The following is a 20,348-nucleotide window of genomic DNA, read 5'->3' on the forward strand; positions in this document are numbered from 1 at the left end:
TGTGTACCCGAACAGGCGCCGGAGTGTGGCAACGAGGGGATTTTCACAGTAAATTAATTGCAGCGTTAATGTAAGCCTACTTAGTGACAATAATAAAGATTATTGTTATTATTATGGGGGTTTCCTAGACGCAGGGCTGCAAGGAGAAGGTGATGAACATAATAATGATCTTAATTAGTGTCACACGACAGCATTGAACTCATTGGCCATAATGCGCAGGCGCGAATCCCTCGGGGCGGGACGGATCGGCTCCGCGGAGCCTATCGGGATTTGTAGTTTCCTTCTGGCGGACGTTGGAGTCTCTGTCTGTGACGCCACCGGAAGGCATCGGTGCGCTTGCGCGCTGTTAGTTTAGTGGATGGCCTGCTGGTGATCGGGGAGGTTTTAGCACAAATAAATAAATGGTGGGATACGTCGGGGAGCGCTGGCCGACCCTGCCGGTAAGAGTCTGAGGCCTGAGCGTGGGTTAGGGACAATATATGATGGTTAATTATATAAATCGCCAAGTCGGTCCGGGCGTACTGCTGGCTGGCGGGCGGGGAGGGCTTTCGGCGCTTTCGTTTTGCTCTGTCTTTTAGGCCAATGACAGGTTTAAAGCCCCGGAGGGACTTGGGGTGGGGGCGCCTGTTTATTTGTTCTGTTCGCCCTCTCTGGAGAAAGTGAAGGCGTTTAACCCGAGCATTTGTGACAGCCAATCCAAGGATGTCGCAACCAATCCAGTGAGCCACAAGTGTTACCGGCCTAGAGGTTGTACTTTGGCCAATTGACGTGATCTTTTCCTGCCTGAGTGATATTATTAATCCAACTCCTATGTATGGGTGTGTGTTTACGTGGAGCGAAGCTGCTTTGTGTTTATTCTTGTGCACAACTTATTTCCTTCATAAATCCCCATTAAATATTTTGATTGTTTTTATCGTCGCGCCCGTTGCTGGCCAGATGAACCCTAAAGTTATTGTTTTTAAATTAGGCATTTCAAAATAGGGAAAATCCATGGTACTTATTTAAATCTGATAAATGGACGTGTTGAAAGGAGCATAATTAAAGGTGCGGAATCACCAATGTCTCAAATCTACTGTGGGTAGACAGATGGGTGATGCCGAAGTCTCCGATTATAATAGGCATTGCAATTTGTAAATGACGGGCATCTATATTTTGCGCATTCTCAAAATTCACTATGATGTGGTTGCTGCCACAAAGGGTCCACAATGTTAATTGCATTTAACTTGGATATTTGTTTTAGTAATTTACATTGGAAAGTTGTTATCCCACTCACTTTCTCTGTCATTGGCAGAGTAAGGCTATTTCATTTCTGGCACCGTCGCTTAGAGAATCCAACTTTTCTCTGCAAAAATCAATTCAGTCTGTTTGTTTACATATACTACTGAGCTTTGCTCCTTCTAAAACCAGAGTCAATCAAAGGATGAATAACAAATTAGTAGCATATGTATATAAAAGCAAATTACTGCGGCTGCTGGAATAAAACAAAAAACAGAAAATACTGGACAATCACAACAGGCCTGACAGCATCTGTGGAGATAGAAGGGAGCTAACATTTCAAGTCTGGATGACTCAAACAATGAGTCTGGAATGCACTGCCTGGAAGTGTGGTAGAGGCAGCTCAATTGAGACATTCAAAAGGGCATTGGATGATTGCTGTGCAAGGGTACAGGGAAAAGGGTAGGAGAATGGCACTAAATCATAATGAGCCGATGCACACATGATGGGCTGGATGGCCTCCTGCACCATAACAGTTCTGTGATTCTGACCAAATCATGTGGAATTTATTCTGATTTGTTCTAACCGCTATCAAAGAGTTTGGCTTTCTGATATACCCATTATCGGTCAACTTTTCCTGATTGCTTTTGACTTTTCCTTAATAGAGAGTGGACATCAGTGAACCATATCATCTCTGAACCAATAGACCATCACCTAGGATTAACTGGTCATGTCCTGTTTGGGTGCTTCTCAACCACTCTTGAATCAGAGAGACAGGCTATCTCAAATCTTCACATATAATTATATAAGAGTAGGTCATTTAGCCCCTTCAGCCTGCTCTACCATTCAAAATGATCATGGCTGATCTCCAACATCAATTCCACTTTTCCACCCAAATCAATTATAATAATAGTCTTTATTATTGTCACAAGTCGGCTTACATTAACACTACAATGAACTTACTGTCAAAATACCCTAGTCGGCACATTCCGGCACCTGTTCAGGTACACAAGGGCGAATTCAGAATGTCCAGTTCACCTAACAAGCATGTCTTTCGGGACTTGTAGGAGGAAACCGGAGCACCTGGAGGAAACCCATGCAAACACGGGGAGAACATGCAGACTCCGCGCAGACAGTGACCCAAGCGATAATCGAACCTGGGACCCTGGCACTATGAAGCAACAGTGCTGACCACTGTTACTGAGGATTACTGAGGAGGGAGTTGTAGTGTCTGGTGTGATTGTTATGGGCCAGGGTTTAGAGGACACCAAAGTATATCATGGAGTTCACCTGACCTACAACTTTTAATAGATTTTGGTTATGGGGAGCACAAGGGCCCACTTTACAGGTGTGATGCAACAGAGATCTAAAGTATTTTAAAAACAAAACAGTGTTTATTCTATGAATCCAGTTAACATTTTATAAACCGGCAGTAAACATCTTACCAACTACCAACACTGATAACCCCCCAAAAAGATACAGTACTCTATAGGTAACAGTTAGTAACTTTCCCAACAACATCCATAAGCCAAAACACTTTTTAACAAAGACAGTAGGTTTGAATTCTCTACAAAGAACAGTTATCACTTTTAAATTATCAAGTAGTCTAAACACCTTGTACGAGAGAGATCAGTATATATCTGCTTGGTTTGAAAGCAGCTCTCCAACTGAAAGCAAACTAAAACACAGAGCCAAAAAGAGCTTCCAGCTCAAAACAAAAGTCAAAAGCAGAATAACATTCCAGCTCCACCCACACAATGATATCACTGCAGACATTTGAAAAAACACACGTTTCTTAAAGGGACTCTCACATGACAGTGCTACAGAGCAGTATATATTACAAACGCTCTCTGATAATTCAGCCCTTCCTCAGTACTGCAATCAAGTTTTCAGAATAAATTATTTGCCCAAGTCTGAGAATGGAGATTAAATTCATAGCCATCTTCATTCAAAGACGGAAATGCTAGTGGCCAATCTTCCACTTATGTGGCAACATCGGGTATAAAATATTTCTCATGGTGAATCATACCCACTTATTTAATTATCTGATGTCCTAATATGGCTGAAACTCTTGAGGTTGTCGACAGCTTCGCCTTGGATCAGTAATTACCAGTAACCTGCTCCTTAGTGCTGAAATCAGCACCAGGATTTCCAAGGCTGCAATGGTCAAATTTGAAATGTGTGAAAATACAAAGCTCTGTGTGTACCAGACTTGTCTTCTCACCACCCTCTTTTACAGTAGGGAAGCATGAGCAACAAGGAAAGCTGGCTGAACAGCTTCCACCTCTGCTGCCTGAGATAAATATTGGGCATTTGCTGGCAGGACGGAGTGTCCGTGTTGAGAAATCCCCAGCATGTTTGCCCTCTTGAGGCAGTGGTGACTGTATTGACTTGGTCATGTGAGCGAAAAGGATGATAGCCACATCCCTGAAGACATGCTCTATGGCGAGCTTGCTATTGGCATGAGATCAACAGGCTATCCACACCTGCGATGTAAGGATGTTTGCAAAAGAGACCCATAGTTGACCAGGATCAGAGTTGATGCATGGGATGTCCTTCCTGTTGACTGGAGTGCCTGGAGAAAAACAGTCGGGAAGAGCATGGAAAAGTCTGAGAATAAATTTAAATGAATAAGTGGCAAAATCTCCTTGGGTTATCTCTGCCAACACTGAAATTTATACCATCTAAACAAGGGATTTATTTACTTAAAACCATCTCAGCTTGTCCAGGAATTCATTTAAAAAAAAATCTTTTTATTCTCCTAATTTTCAACATTTTCATCAATAAACAACCAAAGAAAATTCAAACAAAATCAAATACAACAATTCTCCACGCATAAAACACCCTGCTCAATATACAGACCAAAACATCCACCCGTACATTCCAGGTTAAAAAAACCCCACATTAACAATCAGTCTATAAACAGTGTAACCAAAGACAACAATACCGCCAAACCTTCTTCCTCCCCCCATCAATGGCGACTAATTCTCGGAAGTGCATAATACACAGTCCCCATGAATTGTGGAACCCTTCCTTCCTCCCCTTCAGCTGAGACTTCACCTTCCCGAGAGTCAAAGAAATTCAAGTAGCCCCCCCCATTTCCTATCCAATCATCCTCATAAATCCAGGCCCTGCCAGAATCTTCCCATCCACTTCCCCTCAAACACTTCAACCAGTATTGGTCCCCTCTCCCAACTTTTCACACGACCGAGCCCCATCGAAACCTGCTCTACCAGGCTCTGATGGCTGCAGCCCCTCCCCCCACCACACTCCTGTTCACTGGCCAGCTTGAGCTAGCCCGTGTGGAGGCCCTTGCCCAGCCCCCCCCCGCGGTCCCAGGAAAACAAAGAAATCCCCTTCAACACACAACCCCAGTGTAAACCACAAACTCCAATCATTGCAAAAGAAAATCCCAACTCTTCCCTTGTCCAAACAGGCAACTTCAACTCATTTAGCACATATAACAACATGCAGTGGAAAATAGAGCTACATACACTCATGCACCTCCCCTACCCTCAGTCCAAGTCCAGTCCTCAGTCCCATTTATCACTTCTGCCCCAGTCCTTCTGCCTTCACAAATTCCTCTGCCACTTCTACTGTCTCGAAACAAAAGTCTTTGGAGTTGTAGGTCACCCTCAACTTAGCTGGGTACACTATGCCAAACCGCACCCTGCTGTTATACAGGGCCGTCTTCACTCGGCCGAAGGCCACCTGCCTCCTCACCAACTCCACAATAAAGTCTTGGTATATATGTATACTAGCTCCAGCCCACTGCACCTCCCACTTCTGCTTTGCCCAACACAGAACCTTCTCCTTCACGAGGTACCTACGGAAACAAATAACCCCTGCTCTTGGCGGCTCATTCGCCTTTTGTGTAGGCCTCCACTCCCTATGAGCCCGATCCAGTTCGTACCGAGAAGGATCTTTCCCCTTCCCCCAACAGTTCCGTCAACATCTTGGCAAAATACTCCGTCGGTCTCATGCCCTCCACCCCTTCAGCAGGCCCACGATCCTTAGATTTTGCCGCCTAGATCTGTTTTCCATGTCCTCCACATTGGCTCGCAGACCTTGTTGGCCTCCACCACCCTCTGCGGCTTCTCACCCATCGAGGTGAGTTGATCACTGTGTTGCGACTGTTTTACAAGTTCCACAACCATCACCTCGGTCATCTTTTATGCCGTGAGCAGTGTAGCCCCACCCAGTGACCCAGCCTCCGCCATCTTTCCAGTTGCCAAGCTGACCCTTCCACTCAACGCCGAACCTTCATTCACCCCTCCTTCACCGCAGCTTTCCATTGGGTTTTAGACATCTTTTCCTTATGAGTTCCTGCACTTATTTAACAAAAAAGTCCCCCTGGGACCAAGCATTAAATTCTAAAAAATCAAGCCTCGAGCAGTAGCCATCCAACGTGCGACTTCCTCCTACATGCCGCCTCCGGAAATCTCCAGGAATTAATTTTTATTTTTATTTGTTCTGAAGTTTGGTAGAGGGCATGTTCTACACCCCTTTTTCCTGTGAATGCTGTGGGGACATTATCATTAAAGATATTTATTTTTTAGTGCTCATCGTCGGTTTCAAGCCTATTTGCCGCCTTTTTGATTGACCTCTTGCTATTGTACCATTGAAAGCATTTCTTACATTTTACATCTGCAGTGATGCTTTTTGTTAGATATCTTTTAACCCTTTGTTTCACATGACTTGAATTTGGGTGATACTTGTTAAGTCTGAGCTTGTTTGTCTGGGGCATGTATTTGCCCTGTATGTCCACCATTCTTTTAAATGTCTTTTTTTTGTTTTCTTTTGAAATGTTGACCAGCATCCTTCTTGAATCCACTTGTCTTAATTCATCAATGTCATGTAACATTAAGAAATTGGACTGTGTCTAAGCTATGCACCAATCCCTGAAGACACAATTAGCCATGACCTTGAGTGAGGAATTTGTTTGCAATTTAATTTTTAATAATCTAAGCAAAAGGATCATTTCACCAGTGTTCCAGCACAGAGTGGCAAGTTGCAGTTTTCTGGCTACAGGGTGAACTCCTAATGTTAAGCATACGGTCAGGGATACTGCAGTGTGCTCTGATTTTGTATTTGTGCAGTTTAAGCCGACTGTAGCTGTACACTACAAATAATTATAGTCTGACCGAATTTATCGGCCTGTGTTTGTTTTTACAATGGCAGGTGGTATCAAAAACCTGCAACTTGTTTTCTTCAAAATGAGTTTGCTATAGGATGTTGCAGATATCAGACATGAGGAAATATTTAGGATCAAAAATGCTTCAGTACTAGAGATTGAAATGTCAGTGTTGAATTTCCTCAAACTGTGAATGAAGAAACTGGCAGTGACATTGATAGCTGGATCAGAATTGAATTTAAACTAGATCTTTATGAAGAATAACTTAACACTAAATATATGCTAAAAAGAGTACTCACTTTTAAATATGAAACTTATTCGGTCATTGATGTTCATACACATTTTCGCATTTCTCTCCATTTTGTTCTAGTGGTGGCGCGTAAAGGTCTGTGTGGCCTTCTGGTTCTGTAATCACAATGAATTATTATGCTGACCTTGAGCCCAGAAAAGTTGCTGGGAGGAGCTACAGTACAATAAGTTGGCTGCTTCAAATGTATTGGAGTCAGGTTTAGTACAACTGGTAAGTTTTATTCTATCACAGTCAAACTTTAAATACTTTAAAAATTCCACTTTTAGTTAATCTGTCTGTTTCAGACATGTTGGATACATTAGCAAACATTTACAATTGTTTTTCATTTCATAAGATAAAACATCTGGTTTTGGCTCCCATATGTTCAACAGTCACACCAGTATGCCCTTTGAATCTAGTTTTATTTTAAATGTTCTGCAATAGCAAGTCATATCCTGCTACTGTTACACAAACCAATTCAAAACAAAACATAATGAGATCAACTATTGTTCAGCAACCTCAATGTTGTATCATTCCTGGCTTGGGGGCAAATTTGGTTAGAAGGCTGAGATGCACTGAATTTTGATAACTCTTGCTGCAATGAATTGTATAATCTGGTTGACTGATTACTCAATTCTCTTTCCAGTGTTTGTTTAGGTACCTCCTCTTTCCCATTTTACTCTCCAGAGCATGTTCACAGGATAGGCATAGGTGACCCTCCCGTAGGCCTTGGTCAAAGCCACAATGATTGATCGCTGGCTGGTGCATAAGAACAGAAACCAACTAACTCTTTCTCTTTTTTTTTGCCCTTCTCCCTCTGAGGAAACTTCACACAATATCTTAGTCCAGGCTGAGAAATTGTGGTTTGGAAGTTATTAGCACAGATGCATATTCTATCTTTCCTTGGTGTATCACATGTTGATGCTTAAATATTGTGTTGTATTTTTGTTTCCCCAAATGCACTGTAATAACCTGGCAATAATGTTGCTCAGCAGTCGTCTTGTTAGAACTACTGCTGACAACAAAAACACCTTTTGTGCTTTACTTCCAGTAAATTTGCAGTGCAAGTTGCTTAAATAGCTGCCAATTCAGAACAGATGCAACAAAATGGAAAGGTTTTTTTGTACTCCTTACAACAATCTGTTCAACAAGGGCATGCCTTCAGGTGAAAACTTTTTTTTGTTGTAAATTTTTATTGGAATTTGTGAAAAATAAATATCAACAGAACAATAATAACAATAACAATAATAAACACCCCCCGGCACCCGTAACAACGCATATAACAAACCCCCCCACCCCCTCCCAAACCCAATAAACAACAAAATAAATTAACAATAAGCAAATTAACTTAAACACTATCCCCCTAAACTACTCCCCGAACACCTGACACACCTGTCTTCGCCCCCAAAGAACCTACTCATCCTAGACCCGGACATGTGGGCCCGGTGCAGCACCTTAAACTGGATGAGGCTAAGCCTCGCACAAGAAGAGGAGGAGTTCACCCTCTCCAGGGCGTCCGCCCATGTCCCCTCCTCAATCTGCTCCCACAGCTCCACCTCCCACTTAGCCTTCAGCTCCTCTACCGATGCCTCCTCCACCTCCTGCATCACCTGGTAGATGTCAGACACCCTCCCATCCCCGACCCACACCCCCAAAAGTATCCTATCCCTTACCCCCCGTGGGGGCAGCGAAGGGAACCCCTCCACCTGCCGCCTAGCAAACGCCTTGACCTGAAGGTACCTGAACATATTCCCCGGGGGGGAGCTCAAACTTCTCCAATTCACCAAGGCTCGCAAACCTCCCATCAATGAACAGGTCTCCCAACTTCCTAACGCCCGCCCTGCGCCACCCCAGGAACCCGCCATCCATGTTCCCTGGGAAAAACCGGTGGTTCCCCCGCAGCGGGGCCTCCACCGAGCCCCCCACTTCCCCCCTGTGTCGCCTCCACTGCCCCCAAATTTTGAGGGTAGCCGCCACCACCGGGCTCGTAGTGTACCTCGTTGGAGGGAGCGGCAGCGGTGCCGTTACCAGTGCTTTCAGGCACGTGCCTCCACAGGACGCCATCTCCATCCGTTTCCATGCTGCCCCCTCCCCATCCATTACCCACTTGCGTACCATCGAGACGTTAGCCGCCCAATAGTACCCAGAGAGGTTGGGCAGCGCCAGCCCCCCTCTATCCCTGCCCCGCTCCAAAAAGACCCTCCTTACCCTCGGAGTCCCGTGCGCCCAAACAAATCCCAGAATACTGCTATTCACCCTCCTAAAAAAGGCCCTCGGAATGAAAATGGGGAGGCACTGAAACAAAAACAAAAACCTCGGGAGCACCGTCATTTTAACGGACTGTACTCTACCCGCCAACGACAACGGCAGCATGTCCCGCCGTTTAAATTCCTCATCCATCTGCTCCACCAACCTAGTAAAATTGAGCTTGTGCAGAGTCCCCCAGCTCCTAGCCACCTGAACCCCCAGGTACCTAAAACTCCTCACTGCCCTCTTTAGCGGGAGCCTACCAATCCCCTCCTCCTGATCTCCCGGGTGTACAACAAACAGCTCACTCTTGCCCAGGCTCAACTTATAGCCCGAGAAACTCCCAAACTCAGCAAGAATCTCCATCACCTCCGGCATTCCCCCCACCGGGTCTGCTACATACAGCAGCAAGTCGTCCCCATACAGCGACACTCGGTGCTCCTCCCCACCTTGCACCAAACCCCTCCACCTCCCCGACTCCCCGAGAGCCATGGCAAGAGGCTCAATTGCCAACGTAAAAAGCAAGGGGGACAGGGGGCACCCCTGCCTCGTCCCACGGTGGAGCCTGAAGTACTCGAACATCCTCCCATTTGTCGCTACACTCTCCATCGGGGCCTCGTACAGCAACCTCACCCATTTAATAAACCCCACCCCAAACCCAAACCTCTCCAACACCTCCCACAAGTACCCCCACTCAACCCTGTCAAAGGCCTTCTCCGCATCCAATGCCACCACAATCTCCGCCTCTCTTCTGCTGCCGGCATCATTATCACATTTAGCAGCCTTCGCACGTTAGTGTTCAGCTGCCTCCCCTTCACAAAACCCGTCTGATCTTCATGTACCACCCCCGGCACCCAGTCCTCTATTCTAGTGGCCAAGATCTTCGCCAGCAACTTGTCGTCCACATTCAGCAGTGAAATTGGCCTGTATGATCCGCACTGCAAGGGGTCCTTATCACGCTTCAGGATCAGGGAAATCAGTGCCCGAGACATCGTCGGGGGCAAAACACCCCCCTCCCATGCCTCGTTAAAGGTCCTAACCAACAGGGGGCCCAGCAGGTCCGCGTATTTCTTATAAAATCCAACCGGGAACCCATCCGGTCCCGGCGCCTTCCCCGACTGCATGTGGCCAATTCCACTGACCAGCTCCTCCAACTCGATCGGCGCCCCCAGTCCCTCCACCTGTTCCTCCTGCACCCTTGGAAATCGCAGCCTGTCCAAAAAGCTCTCCATTCCCCCTCCACCGCCGGCAGCTCCGACCGGTACAGTTCCCTGTAAAAGTCCCTAAAGACCTCATTGACCTCTGCCCCCTGCCGCACCACATTCCCACCCCTATCCTTCACTCCACCAATCTCCCTCGCCGCGTCCCGCTTATGAAGCTGATGCGCCAGCGTCCTGCTCGCCTTCTCTCCATACTCATAGACCGCTCCCTGTGCCTTCCTCCACTGTGTCTCCGCCTTTCTGGTGGTCAATAAATCAAACTTGGCCTGCAAGCTACGCCGCTCCCCCAGCAATCCCTCCTCCGGGGCCTCCGCGTACCTCCTATCTACACTCAACAGCTCCCCCACCAGTCTCTCCCTCTCCCTCCTCTTCCCCCCTCTCCCTATGGGCTCGGATGGAGATCAGCTCCCCCCTAATCACTGCCTTCAGAGCCTCCCACACCATCCCCACCTGGACCTCCCCAGTATCATTGACCTCGAGGTACCTCTCGATACATCCCCGAACCCTCCTACACACCTCCTCATCAGCCAACAACCCCACGTCCAGACGCCAAAGCGGGCGCTGGTCCCGCACCTCCCCCATCTCCAGATCCACCCAATGCGGAGCATGGTCCGAAATCGCAATAGCCGAATACTCGGCCTCCTCCACCCTTGGGACCAGTCCCCTACTCAGAACAAAGAAATCAATGCGGGAATAAACCCGGTGCACATGGGAGAAAAAAGAGTACTCCCGAGCCCTCGGCCTCCCGAACCTCCAGGGATCCACTCCTCCCATCTGGTCCATAAACCCCCTCAACACCATGGCCGCCGCTGGCCTCCTGCCTGTCCTTGAACTAGAACGATCCAGTAGGGGATCCAGCACCGTATTGAAGTCGCCCCCCCCCCCCCCACCATGATCAAGCCCCCCACCTCCAGGCCAGGAATGCGGCCCAACATACGCCTCATGAAATAATAATAACAAGAAAAAGTAATAAACATAGAATCGTAAGAACAAACCCCCATAACCAACCCATAGATCCCCCATAACCAACCCATAGATCCCCCCCATGATCAAGCCCCCCACCTCCAGGCCAGGAATGCGGCCCAACATACGCCTCATGAAACCAGCATCATCCCAATTTGGGGCGTACACATTTACCAACACCACCCTCTCCCCCTGCAGCTTACCGCTCACCATCACATATCTGACGCCACTATCAGCCACAACCTCAGACGCCTCAAACGCCACCCTCTTCCCCACCAGGATCGCCACCCCCCGGTTCTTCGAGTCGAGCCCTGAATGGAAACCCTGCCCCACCCACCCCTTCCTCAGACGGACCTGGTCCGCCACCTTCAGGTGGGTTTCCTGGAGCATGGCCACGTCCGCCTTCTTCTGCTGACCCCGGCAGCTCCCGCCCTAACTCCGACCCCTCCCAACATGAGGTCACCCCTCCTCCCCTGCATCAGCTCCTTGGCACCGCTTCAGCGCGGGAAAACGGATCTGATAACCACGCCCCTCGCCACCAGCTCCACCCCCCTCGTCCCGCAGCGCGGGAAACCAGAGAAAAGCCCGCGCTTTCACACTGCCCCACCCCACCAACGCAGCTCCCAAACAACAGTCCCAATCCATCCACCAACTCCATACAAACAAAGACACAGATCAACCACAAACCCCAATACCCCCCTTAAAACACAAAACCATAACCAATATCATCCGAAAGCGAGAGAAAAAACAGAAGCAAACAGAATAACCAGCAACAGCATAAACAGTGATACAGAAATAGAAAAACTCCGACAGCCCCCAATCTCTAGTTCGAGTCCAACTTTTCAGCCTGCACAAAGGCCCACGCCTCCTCCGGGGACTAAAAGTAGTAATGCCGGTCCTTGTAGGTGACCCATAGGCGCGCAGGCGGCAACATACCGAACTTCACCTGCTTTCCGTGGAGCACCGCCTTCGTCCGGTTAAACCCGGCTCTCCGCTTGGCCACCTCCGCACTCCAGTCCTGGTAGATACGCACTACCGAATTCTCCCACTTGCTACTCCTCACCTTCTTGGCCCATCGCAGAACACACTTCTGGTCACTGAACCGATGGAACCGCACCAGCACCGCCCGCGGGGATTCATTCGCCTTAGGCCGCCTGGCCAGTACTCTGTGGGCCCCCTCCAGCTCCAGGGGCAGATGGAATGATCCTGCCCCCACCAGCGAGTCCAGCATCACGGCCACATAGGCCGGCAGGTCTGACCCCTCCAGGCCCTCCTCGAGGCCCAGGATCCGCAGGTTCTTCCTCCGTGACCAAAACTCCATCTCCTCGAACTTATTTTGCTCCTTTTTATGAAGCGCCTCGTGTATCTCCACCTTCCCCACGAGGGCCAAAACCTCATCCTCGCGCGCGGAGGCCTGCTGCTGCAACTCAAGTATCGCTGCACCCTGGGTTGTCTGGGTCTCCAGCAGCTTACTAGTCGTTACCTTCAGGGATTCCAACAACTCCCCTTTCGGCTCCGTAAAATAGCGCAGAAGGGCTGCCTGCTGCTCATCCACCCACTGCCTCCACTCCTCAGGGGCTCCACCGGCTGCCATTTTGTCCACCTTCCCCCGCTTTTCCAGGGGAGCTGCTGCCGTTTTTCTCCTCGCCCCACTCCGAGTCCGCACCATAAATCCCGGGGGGGTTTTGCTCCAGACCCCTTTATCCACCGGGAATCGTCGAATCAGCGCCGTTTGGGGCCCTTAAAAGAGCCCACAAGTCCTATTAAAGCGGGAGCTGCCAAACGTGCGGCTTAGCTCCGCATAGCCGCAACCGGAAGTCCTTCAGGTGAAAACTTGACAACAATACTTTATCCTGGAATATTCTTAGAAGATTTAGGTTCTTTTTAAAGATTTTTTTTGCTTTTATTTCTGAATAATATTTTAATTTTTAATCTTGGTTAAGTGAAGTGCCTTAAGCTTTTCAGACCACACTCAATCATCCCCTCTATGAAATGAATGGTAGATTCTGAACCAGTTTTATTTTTGCCAAGCACTTTTTAAAAAACCTTTTGGCAATTTTGAAATGACTGATCGACTGCCAGTAGCTACATTGGGTGTTAATGCAATGCCAGTTTGTAACTATGCTATTTAAGTACTATCGACCAGTCAGTTCTTATTGGTTATGCAATTCAAAATGTTCTGGTGGTCTGGTTAGCTCAAGAGTGCATCTATACCAGCATCTGTACCAGCATCTGTAATCACTAAATACTTATGCTTGTGATTTTAACAGGAATTCGACAAAAGCTGTTTGTTCCCCCTGGGTTATAGATCTGCATCAATCAATAATTAAGTGACTGACTAAGATAGTTTAACTTTAAAAAGCGGAAAGAAGGTTGGCTGTTGGCAAAAAGAAAGAATACCAAGTGCTGTTACAATGGAAGAAACTAAAATTAAGGATGAAGTGCACAAGTCTGGGAAATCACCTCGCCTTGTCCGTGGAGAAGGTAAGGACTTGAAAGTTACTGTGCAGAATGTCATTGAACAAAAACCTTCCAAAAATCTAATTGAGGGCACTTCTCGAGACAATGGCAAAACTGTTTCAAGCTGGAGCAACAAAAAGTCAAAATGGAATGAAGAACTAACGGAAAGAAAGAACAATGAAAAAACTGCAGATATGAAATTAAGCAGGAGTAGCAAACAAGACATGCCAAACTGTGTAGCTAGCTCAAGGATTTCAGGAACACGGAATATACATGATCAAGGTCACAGCCAAGGTGGCCGAGCAGCAAGTGGAATGACGTCAGCTGAGAAAATAAAACACAAGCAAGTTAAAACACATCAAGCCCTTGGGAAATTTGCAAATTCTAACACCTGCAGTAGTTTAAAGGCTGCAAATGAAAAGGATTGTTTACCTGTGAAACCAAAGGAAGAGATTAAATTGGAGTGTGCAGCACAGTCAAACAAGTCTCCTGTGTGTACAAATAGTGATGACCGCACTTTGCCTGGGAAGGCCACGCAGGATGTCAAAGAAGTGGAAAAGAAGCTAGATGTTTCTGGTAAGGCGGATTATTCTAGGATTATATTTCAATTAAATCAGGTAGTTATTTATTAATTTATACCATAATTGGCAGCTTGTAAATGAAACTGAGTGATATTTCACTGTCCATTGTGAAAATATTCCAATCATGATTATTCTGAGGTCACAATAGTTTTTCATGACATTTTAAGAAATACATGTGTGATTTAAATAGGTAAGTGTGAAATACCTATTTGTATTTCACTGGAGATGATCTAATTGCTCATTCACATCATTGCTTTGGAACAATAGCAGTATATTGGCTGTTAATGTGCAATAACCTGTCGTTTCACTTATACATGGGTTTGATTTCAAAACAGATTGAGAGGTGCAAAGAGGTCTTGCCTCTGACTCTAAGAATCCTGTGTGAACTATATGAATCTAATTTCTAGTGTCTGCAAGCCCTTAATTTAGCACTATAGTGGCAAATTTAGAAAAAGAAACCATAAGATTGGCTGGTATCGGAAATGGAAATTGTGTGCTTTCGAGGTTCAGAAGAAGATACACCGCTGAGGCAAAAGAGAAGGAGCTTTACTGAGTATCAAATGTTCTGTACCTGACTCGGGAATGCTTGAAGCTGGGTGTCTGAAATAATGGCATTGGCATCAACTATTGAGCCCAAATTTCAGCAAAAAGAGAAAAAAACAGCCAGCCACTTACTGTAGCCATCTAGAAATGGTCATTACATAACATTTCAATGCACTTTGTGGTGAAATAGGCAGCTGTGAATTCATTAAAGCATTAAGATGGATGCTCCACATTCATTACCCAGTTCAAAGTTCCCAATTTCTACATGAAACTTACTGCACTGATGCAACTACAGTAACTCACGAGTCATGAATGTCAGTTAGTGGCTTTGATTTTAAAAGTGGTCACTTACAGAAATGAACAATAGTCACAGCTATTATGTTTTCACACTAAATATTACGTCCAAATGTATCAAAAAGAAATCTATCTTGTTTTCTGCTCAATTTTATTTTCAAGGTTTTAAAATATTATTCACTTTCTTCTGGGACATGGGAATTTTGAAGTCAGGAAATTTAGATTTATAGTAAATGAATATACTAGCAGGAGGAAATTATACAACCCTTGAGCTGTTACTTACCATAACAAATAGGAACAGAATTAGGCCACTCGGCCCATCGAGTCTGCTCTGCCATTCAATCATGGCTATTTTCTCATCCTCCTTCTCCCCGTAACCCGTGATCCCCTTATTAATCAAGAACCCATCTATCTCTGTCTTAAAGACAAAAATTAGATCATAGAGTCAGCACAGCTGGGGATGATTCAACCCATCGAGTCCATGGCAGCTCTCTCTCTAAAGCAATCCAGCCACTCCCATTCCTACACATTATTCCTGTAATCCTAGATGTTTATTTCTCTCAAGTGCCCTTCCAATTTCCTTTTGAAATCACTGCCTGTTTTCAGTTCTTACCATTTCCCTCTCATCCTCTCTGCATCTCTTTTCAAAACCTTCAAATTGTGTCTCCGGTACTTGCACTATCAGTTAATGGGAACAGCTTTCCTCTGTCTACCTCGTTGAAACATGTCGTTATCTTATATGCCTTTATCAAATCTCTTCTCAAATCTTTTTTGCTAGATGGAGAATAACTCCAGCTTCTCCAACCTCGCCTTATATATAAAATCCATTCTGGTAAATCTCTACATCCTGATGGTTCGAATAACTACAGTGATGGCCAGCACAGTGGGGCAGTGTTTAGCACTGCAGCCTCAAGGTGCCGATGTCCCAGTTCGATCCCGGCTCTGGGTCACTGTCTGTGTGGAGTTTGCACATTCTCCCCGTTGTGTGGGTTTCGCCCCCACAACCCAAAAGATGTGCAGGGTAGGTGTCGGTTTGCCCCTTAATTGGAAAAATGAATTGGGTACTCTAAATGTATTTAAAAAAAAGAATACCTACAGTGTAGAAGGAGGCCATTCAGCCCATCAAATCTGCCCCAACCCTCTGAAAGAACCCTCATCCTATCCCCATAATCCAATAACCCCATCTAACCTTTTGTCACAAAGGGGCAATTTATCGTAGCCAATCCACCCAACCTGCATATCTTTTGGACTGTGGGAGGAAACCAGAGCACCCGGAGGAAACCCACACAGACACTGGGAGAAAGTGCAAACTCCACACAGTCACCTGATGCCGGAATTGAACCCAGGTCCCTGGCGCTGTGAGGCAGCAGTGCTAACCACTGCCACTGTGCCGTCCCTGTACCTCTGCTCCATTTATCCCCTTTGCTCCATATCCTTTGCACCAGAGGAAAGATTTATCCATTACGCTAGCAAATCCTTTATAATCCTTTAGCAGTTGCTATATTTGACACAAAGATAGGTAGGAAAGTAAGTTTTGAAGAGGACATAAAGACGCTTTGAAGGAATATAGACAGTTTAAGTGAATGGGCAAAGATCTGGCAAATGGAATATAACGTGGGCAAGTGGGAAATGTTCTTTTTTGGGAGAAAGAATAAAAAAGGCATATTTTTTAAATGGTGAGAGATGACAAAGCTCTGAAATGCAGAGGGATCTGGGTATCTTCGCGCATGAATCACAAAAGGTGAGTACGCAGTTTACAACAAGTCATGAGGAAAGCTAATGTTATTGTTTATTGTGAGGGAATTGATTACAAAAATAAGGGTGGGGTTGTGCTTATGTTATACAGGACATTGGTGAGACCATGTCTGGAGTACTGTGTACAGTGTTGGTCTCCTTATTTAAGGAACAATGTAAATACATTGGCGGCAATTCAGAGAAGGCTTGCTGGACAAATACTGGGCAGATGGTCTAATGAGGCAAGGTTGGACAGGCTAGGCTTGGATCCACTGGAGTTTAGAAGAGTAAAAGGCAACTTGATTAAAACATACAAGATCCTGAGGGGCTTGACAGGGTAGTTGTGGAGAGGTTGTTTCCTCTTGCAGGAGAATCTAGTCATTGGAACTCTCTTTCTCAAAGCTGGTGAAAGAAGAGTCTTTGAATATTTTAAAGGCAGAGGTGGATAGATTCTTGATGAGCAAGGGGTGAAAGGCTATTGAGGGGTAGGTGGGAATTTGGAGTTGCAGTTGCAGTCAGATCAGCCGTGATCTTATTGAATGGCAGAGCAGGCCCAAGTGCTGAGTGACCTACTCCTGCTCCTAATTTGCATGTCCATACAATCATTTTAAACGCCTCAACTAGATATGGCCTTCAGATCTCAGCCAGCTCAGTCAATATTAGTGGTGTCTGGCATTCTTGGTAATAGACATTGAAGTCCCCTACCCACACCCTTCACTCTTACTTTCTGAAGGGAAAACAAGATGTTTCCTGGCAATAATCACAAGCCATCTATTATCCTTGTAATCTTCAACTGTGGGTTTGTTTCAGAACTTTCAGTAAAATGGGAGAGAAAAATAATCAAGATTAAGAACTGCAGCTTGTATACTCATCATTTTCTTTTTAAACTAAAACTAATGCTATCTTGAAGCTTCTTCATAAAGTTCAAAGCACTGTTGCAGCCCATTTTCCATTCCTTCTGGAGTCCCTATATTCATCTAGCTACATTTCCTTCCCTTCGTCTGTGCTATTTTTATTTGAAATTAATACATCATTGCCGAACTTTAGTAATTGTGCATTGACTAGACCAGAGTGGAAATTTCCAGACTCTACTTAGTGCATACCCATTTCCAGATTTACCAGCTATTCATATATCCCTACCAGTGTACTCGTTTAATGTTTTCATAGAATTATAGAATTTACAGTGCAGAAGGAGGTCACTTGGCCTATCGAGTCTGCACCGTCCCTTGAAAAGAGCATCCTACTTAAGCCCCAGAATTGGATACACATCTCAAGTTGAGACGGAATCAGTGTTCAATAAAGGTTTGCATTTTCTTTTGTCTCTTTATAAATCTTAGGTTCCTATATGCCAAGCTATCCACTTTTTCAATCTACCCTGTCACTTTTGGTGCCAGGTCCCTCTGCTCCTGCACCCTCCTTTCAAATTGTACCCTTTATCATGTATTTCTATGCCTCATTCTTCGACCAAAACAAATCACTTCACACTATTCTGCATTAAATTCCATGTCCACTTCTCCACCAATTTTCAGAATCCTGTTTGTATGTCCTTTTGAAGTCTATTTGCAGTTCACAACATTTCCAAGATTTGTGTCATCCTCAAATCTGAAATTATGCCCTGTACACCAATGTCTAGGTCATTTAGATATATTAAGAAAAACAGGGGGTTGTAACACTGACCACTGAGACCCCCACTATATACCTTCCTCCAGTCCATAAAACACCCATTCAGCACTGCTCTGTTTCCAGCCAATTTTGTATCCATGCAGTTACTGTCTATTTTATTCTATGAATTCTAACTTTGCTGCCAAGCCTATTATGTGGCACTTGTAAGACACCTTTTGGAAATCCATGTACCGCAGATCAACCATAACCCTTATCAATCATCTCTTTTACCTCATTAAGCACTCTGGCATGTTAGTTAGACATGATTTCTCCCAAAGAGGTTTTGTTCCAGATTATTGGGCAGTAGTTGCTAGGCTTATTTTTACATCCTTTTTGAACAGGGGTGCAACTCTCCAATCCTTTAACATCACTCCTCTGTTGAAGGAGGTTTGGAAGTTTTTGGCTAGTGCCTATGCAGTTTCCATCCTTCCTTCCCTTGGTTGCATCTCATTTGCTCCTGGTCACTTATCAACTTTAAGTACAGAAAGTCTATTAAATACCTCTTTATTAATTTTTAACCCATCAAGTATCCCAACTACCTTCTCTTTCATTATGTATTGCTAAAGACAAATGCAAAATACTGATTTAATATCTCAGCGTGCTTCTTATTGGTTTTTCACTTTTCCTGTATGAACCCAGCTGATGTTGTGACTGGACGAGTCTGATCCCAGAGTAGAACCTGGCTTGATAAATCCTAACTTGTATTTGTCTTAGAAATCATGGAGGGTAGAAACTGAGAAAATTCACAGGGTCTGCTGATGAACAAAGACTAAAACATTTATTAAACAACAAAAATGAACTATATTACACTAGACAAAAATGTTGGAAATATTTCAATACAAACGCTAGTAAATAAGTCAAATCACACTATTTCTTCACCCCAACCTTTACAGATGGATACAAATTCGAAAAGGTAACACAACCTAAAATATCTATCTTGTATTCTGATATTCACCGTAAGTGTGCGGAAAGGGGCGGCACGGTGGTACAGTGGTTAGCACTGTTGCCTAACAGCTCCAGGTCCTAAATTCAATTCCTGCCTCGGGTGACTGTGGAATTTGCACTTTCTCCCCGTGTCTGCGTGGGTTTCCTCCGGCTGCTGTGGTTTCCTCCCACAGTCCAAAGATGTGCAGATTAGGTGGATTGTCCCTTAGTGTCCAAGAGGTTAGGTAGGTTTATGGGGATAGGGTGGAGGCGTGGGTGTAAGTAAGGTGCTCTTTCCAAGGACCGAAGCAGACTCGATGGGCCGAATAGCCTCTTTCTGCACTGTAAATTCTACAATTCCATGATTCTACATGTAAACTGATAGGTGAACTGTGGTCAGACACAACACACTCCAAAATCAGATGCCACCTAAGCAGAGCCTATGGATTTCTCATTAATCTCACCACTGCGCTTGTTACATCATGAGCCAACCGGTCTCACTGAAACTTTCTCCTTCTCGCAAGGGCTTCTGATCTCCAGGTTCAAAGGATTCGCCTAGGATTCTCTCCCAGGATTCTCTCCCAAACAATGCTTTCACTCAGATGTCTTCAACAAGGGTCCACTTCTCGGCTTTCAAACTTTACCTCCGATGTTTCTTTTCTCCCGGATTGCCACGCACACTCAAGCTTCACCTTCCACACGCGCTCTGATATTCGGCCGAGCCAAGCAGAACACCATTGCTTCAAAGGCCAACAGTAAGGAGTCATCAACCTTTGGCTGTGTCTTTGAAACTTTTGGCTTCTCTCAAGCCCACTTTGTTTTAAGTCTGCTCCCCCCAGCTCTCTCTCCTTAATTCAGAATCTTTTCCTTTGCTTCTTATTTTCAAGGTTACCCAACAGGATTCAGTTGGGTAACCGAAGAGACAGTTTCAGATTCCTGTCCTTGTCCCTTAACTTGACTGTCTTCTTGGGACCTCTTTCTGTCCCATTCCCTGGTTTGGTGTCTTCTTCTTTGCTTGGAGATCTTGTCCCTGTTCCCTTCCCATGTCCTGCTTACTGGGAAACCATCAGAATGGCCAACCT

The 20,348-nt window shown here is 45.5% G+C and overlaps 1 protein-coding gene across 4 annotated transcripts in view; it reads left to right on the forward strand.

Annotated features, from left to right (window-relative positions):
- The first annotated feature begins 317 nt into the window (after window positions 1-317).
- The window catches only part of LOC119964572 (terminal uridylyltransferase 4-like), a 151,750-nt gene continuing 131,719 nt past the window's right edge, over window positions 318-20,348 (forward strand). For all 4 annotated transcript variants that reach the window (XM_038794242.1, XM_038794239.1, XM_038794241.1 and 1 more), the window contains exons 1-3: window positions 318-440; window positions 6,720-6,869; window positions 13,339-14,104. In XM_038794242.1, coding sequence (XP_038650170.1) covers window positions 13,483-14,104 — 622 coding nt within the window. In that variant the 5' untranslated portion in view covers window positions 318-440; window positions 6,720-6,869; window positions 13,339-13,482. The remainder of the gene's footprint in view (window positions 441-6,719; window positions 6,870-13,338; window positions 14,105-20,348) is intronic.

The sequence above is a fragment of the Scyliorhinus canicula genome, chromosome 4 (assembly GCF_902713615.1).
Source record: "Scyliorhinus canicula chromosome 4, sScyCan1.1, whole genome shotgun sequence".
NCBI classification, from domain to species: Eukaryota; Metazoa; Chordata; class Chondrichthyes; order Carcharhiniformes; family Scyliorhinidae; genus Scyliorhinus; species Scyliorhinus canicula.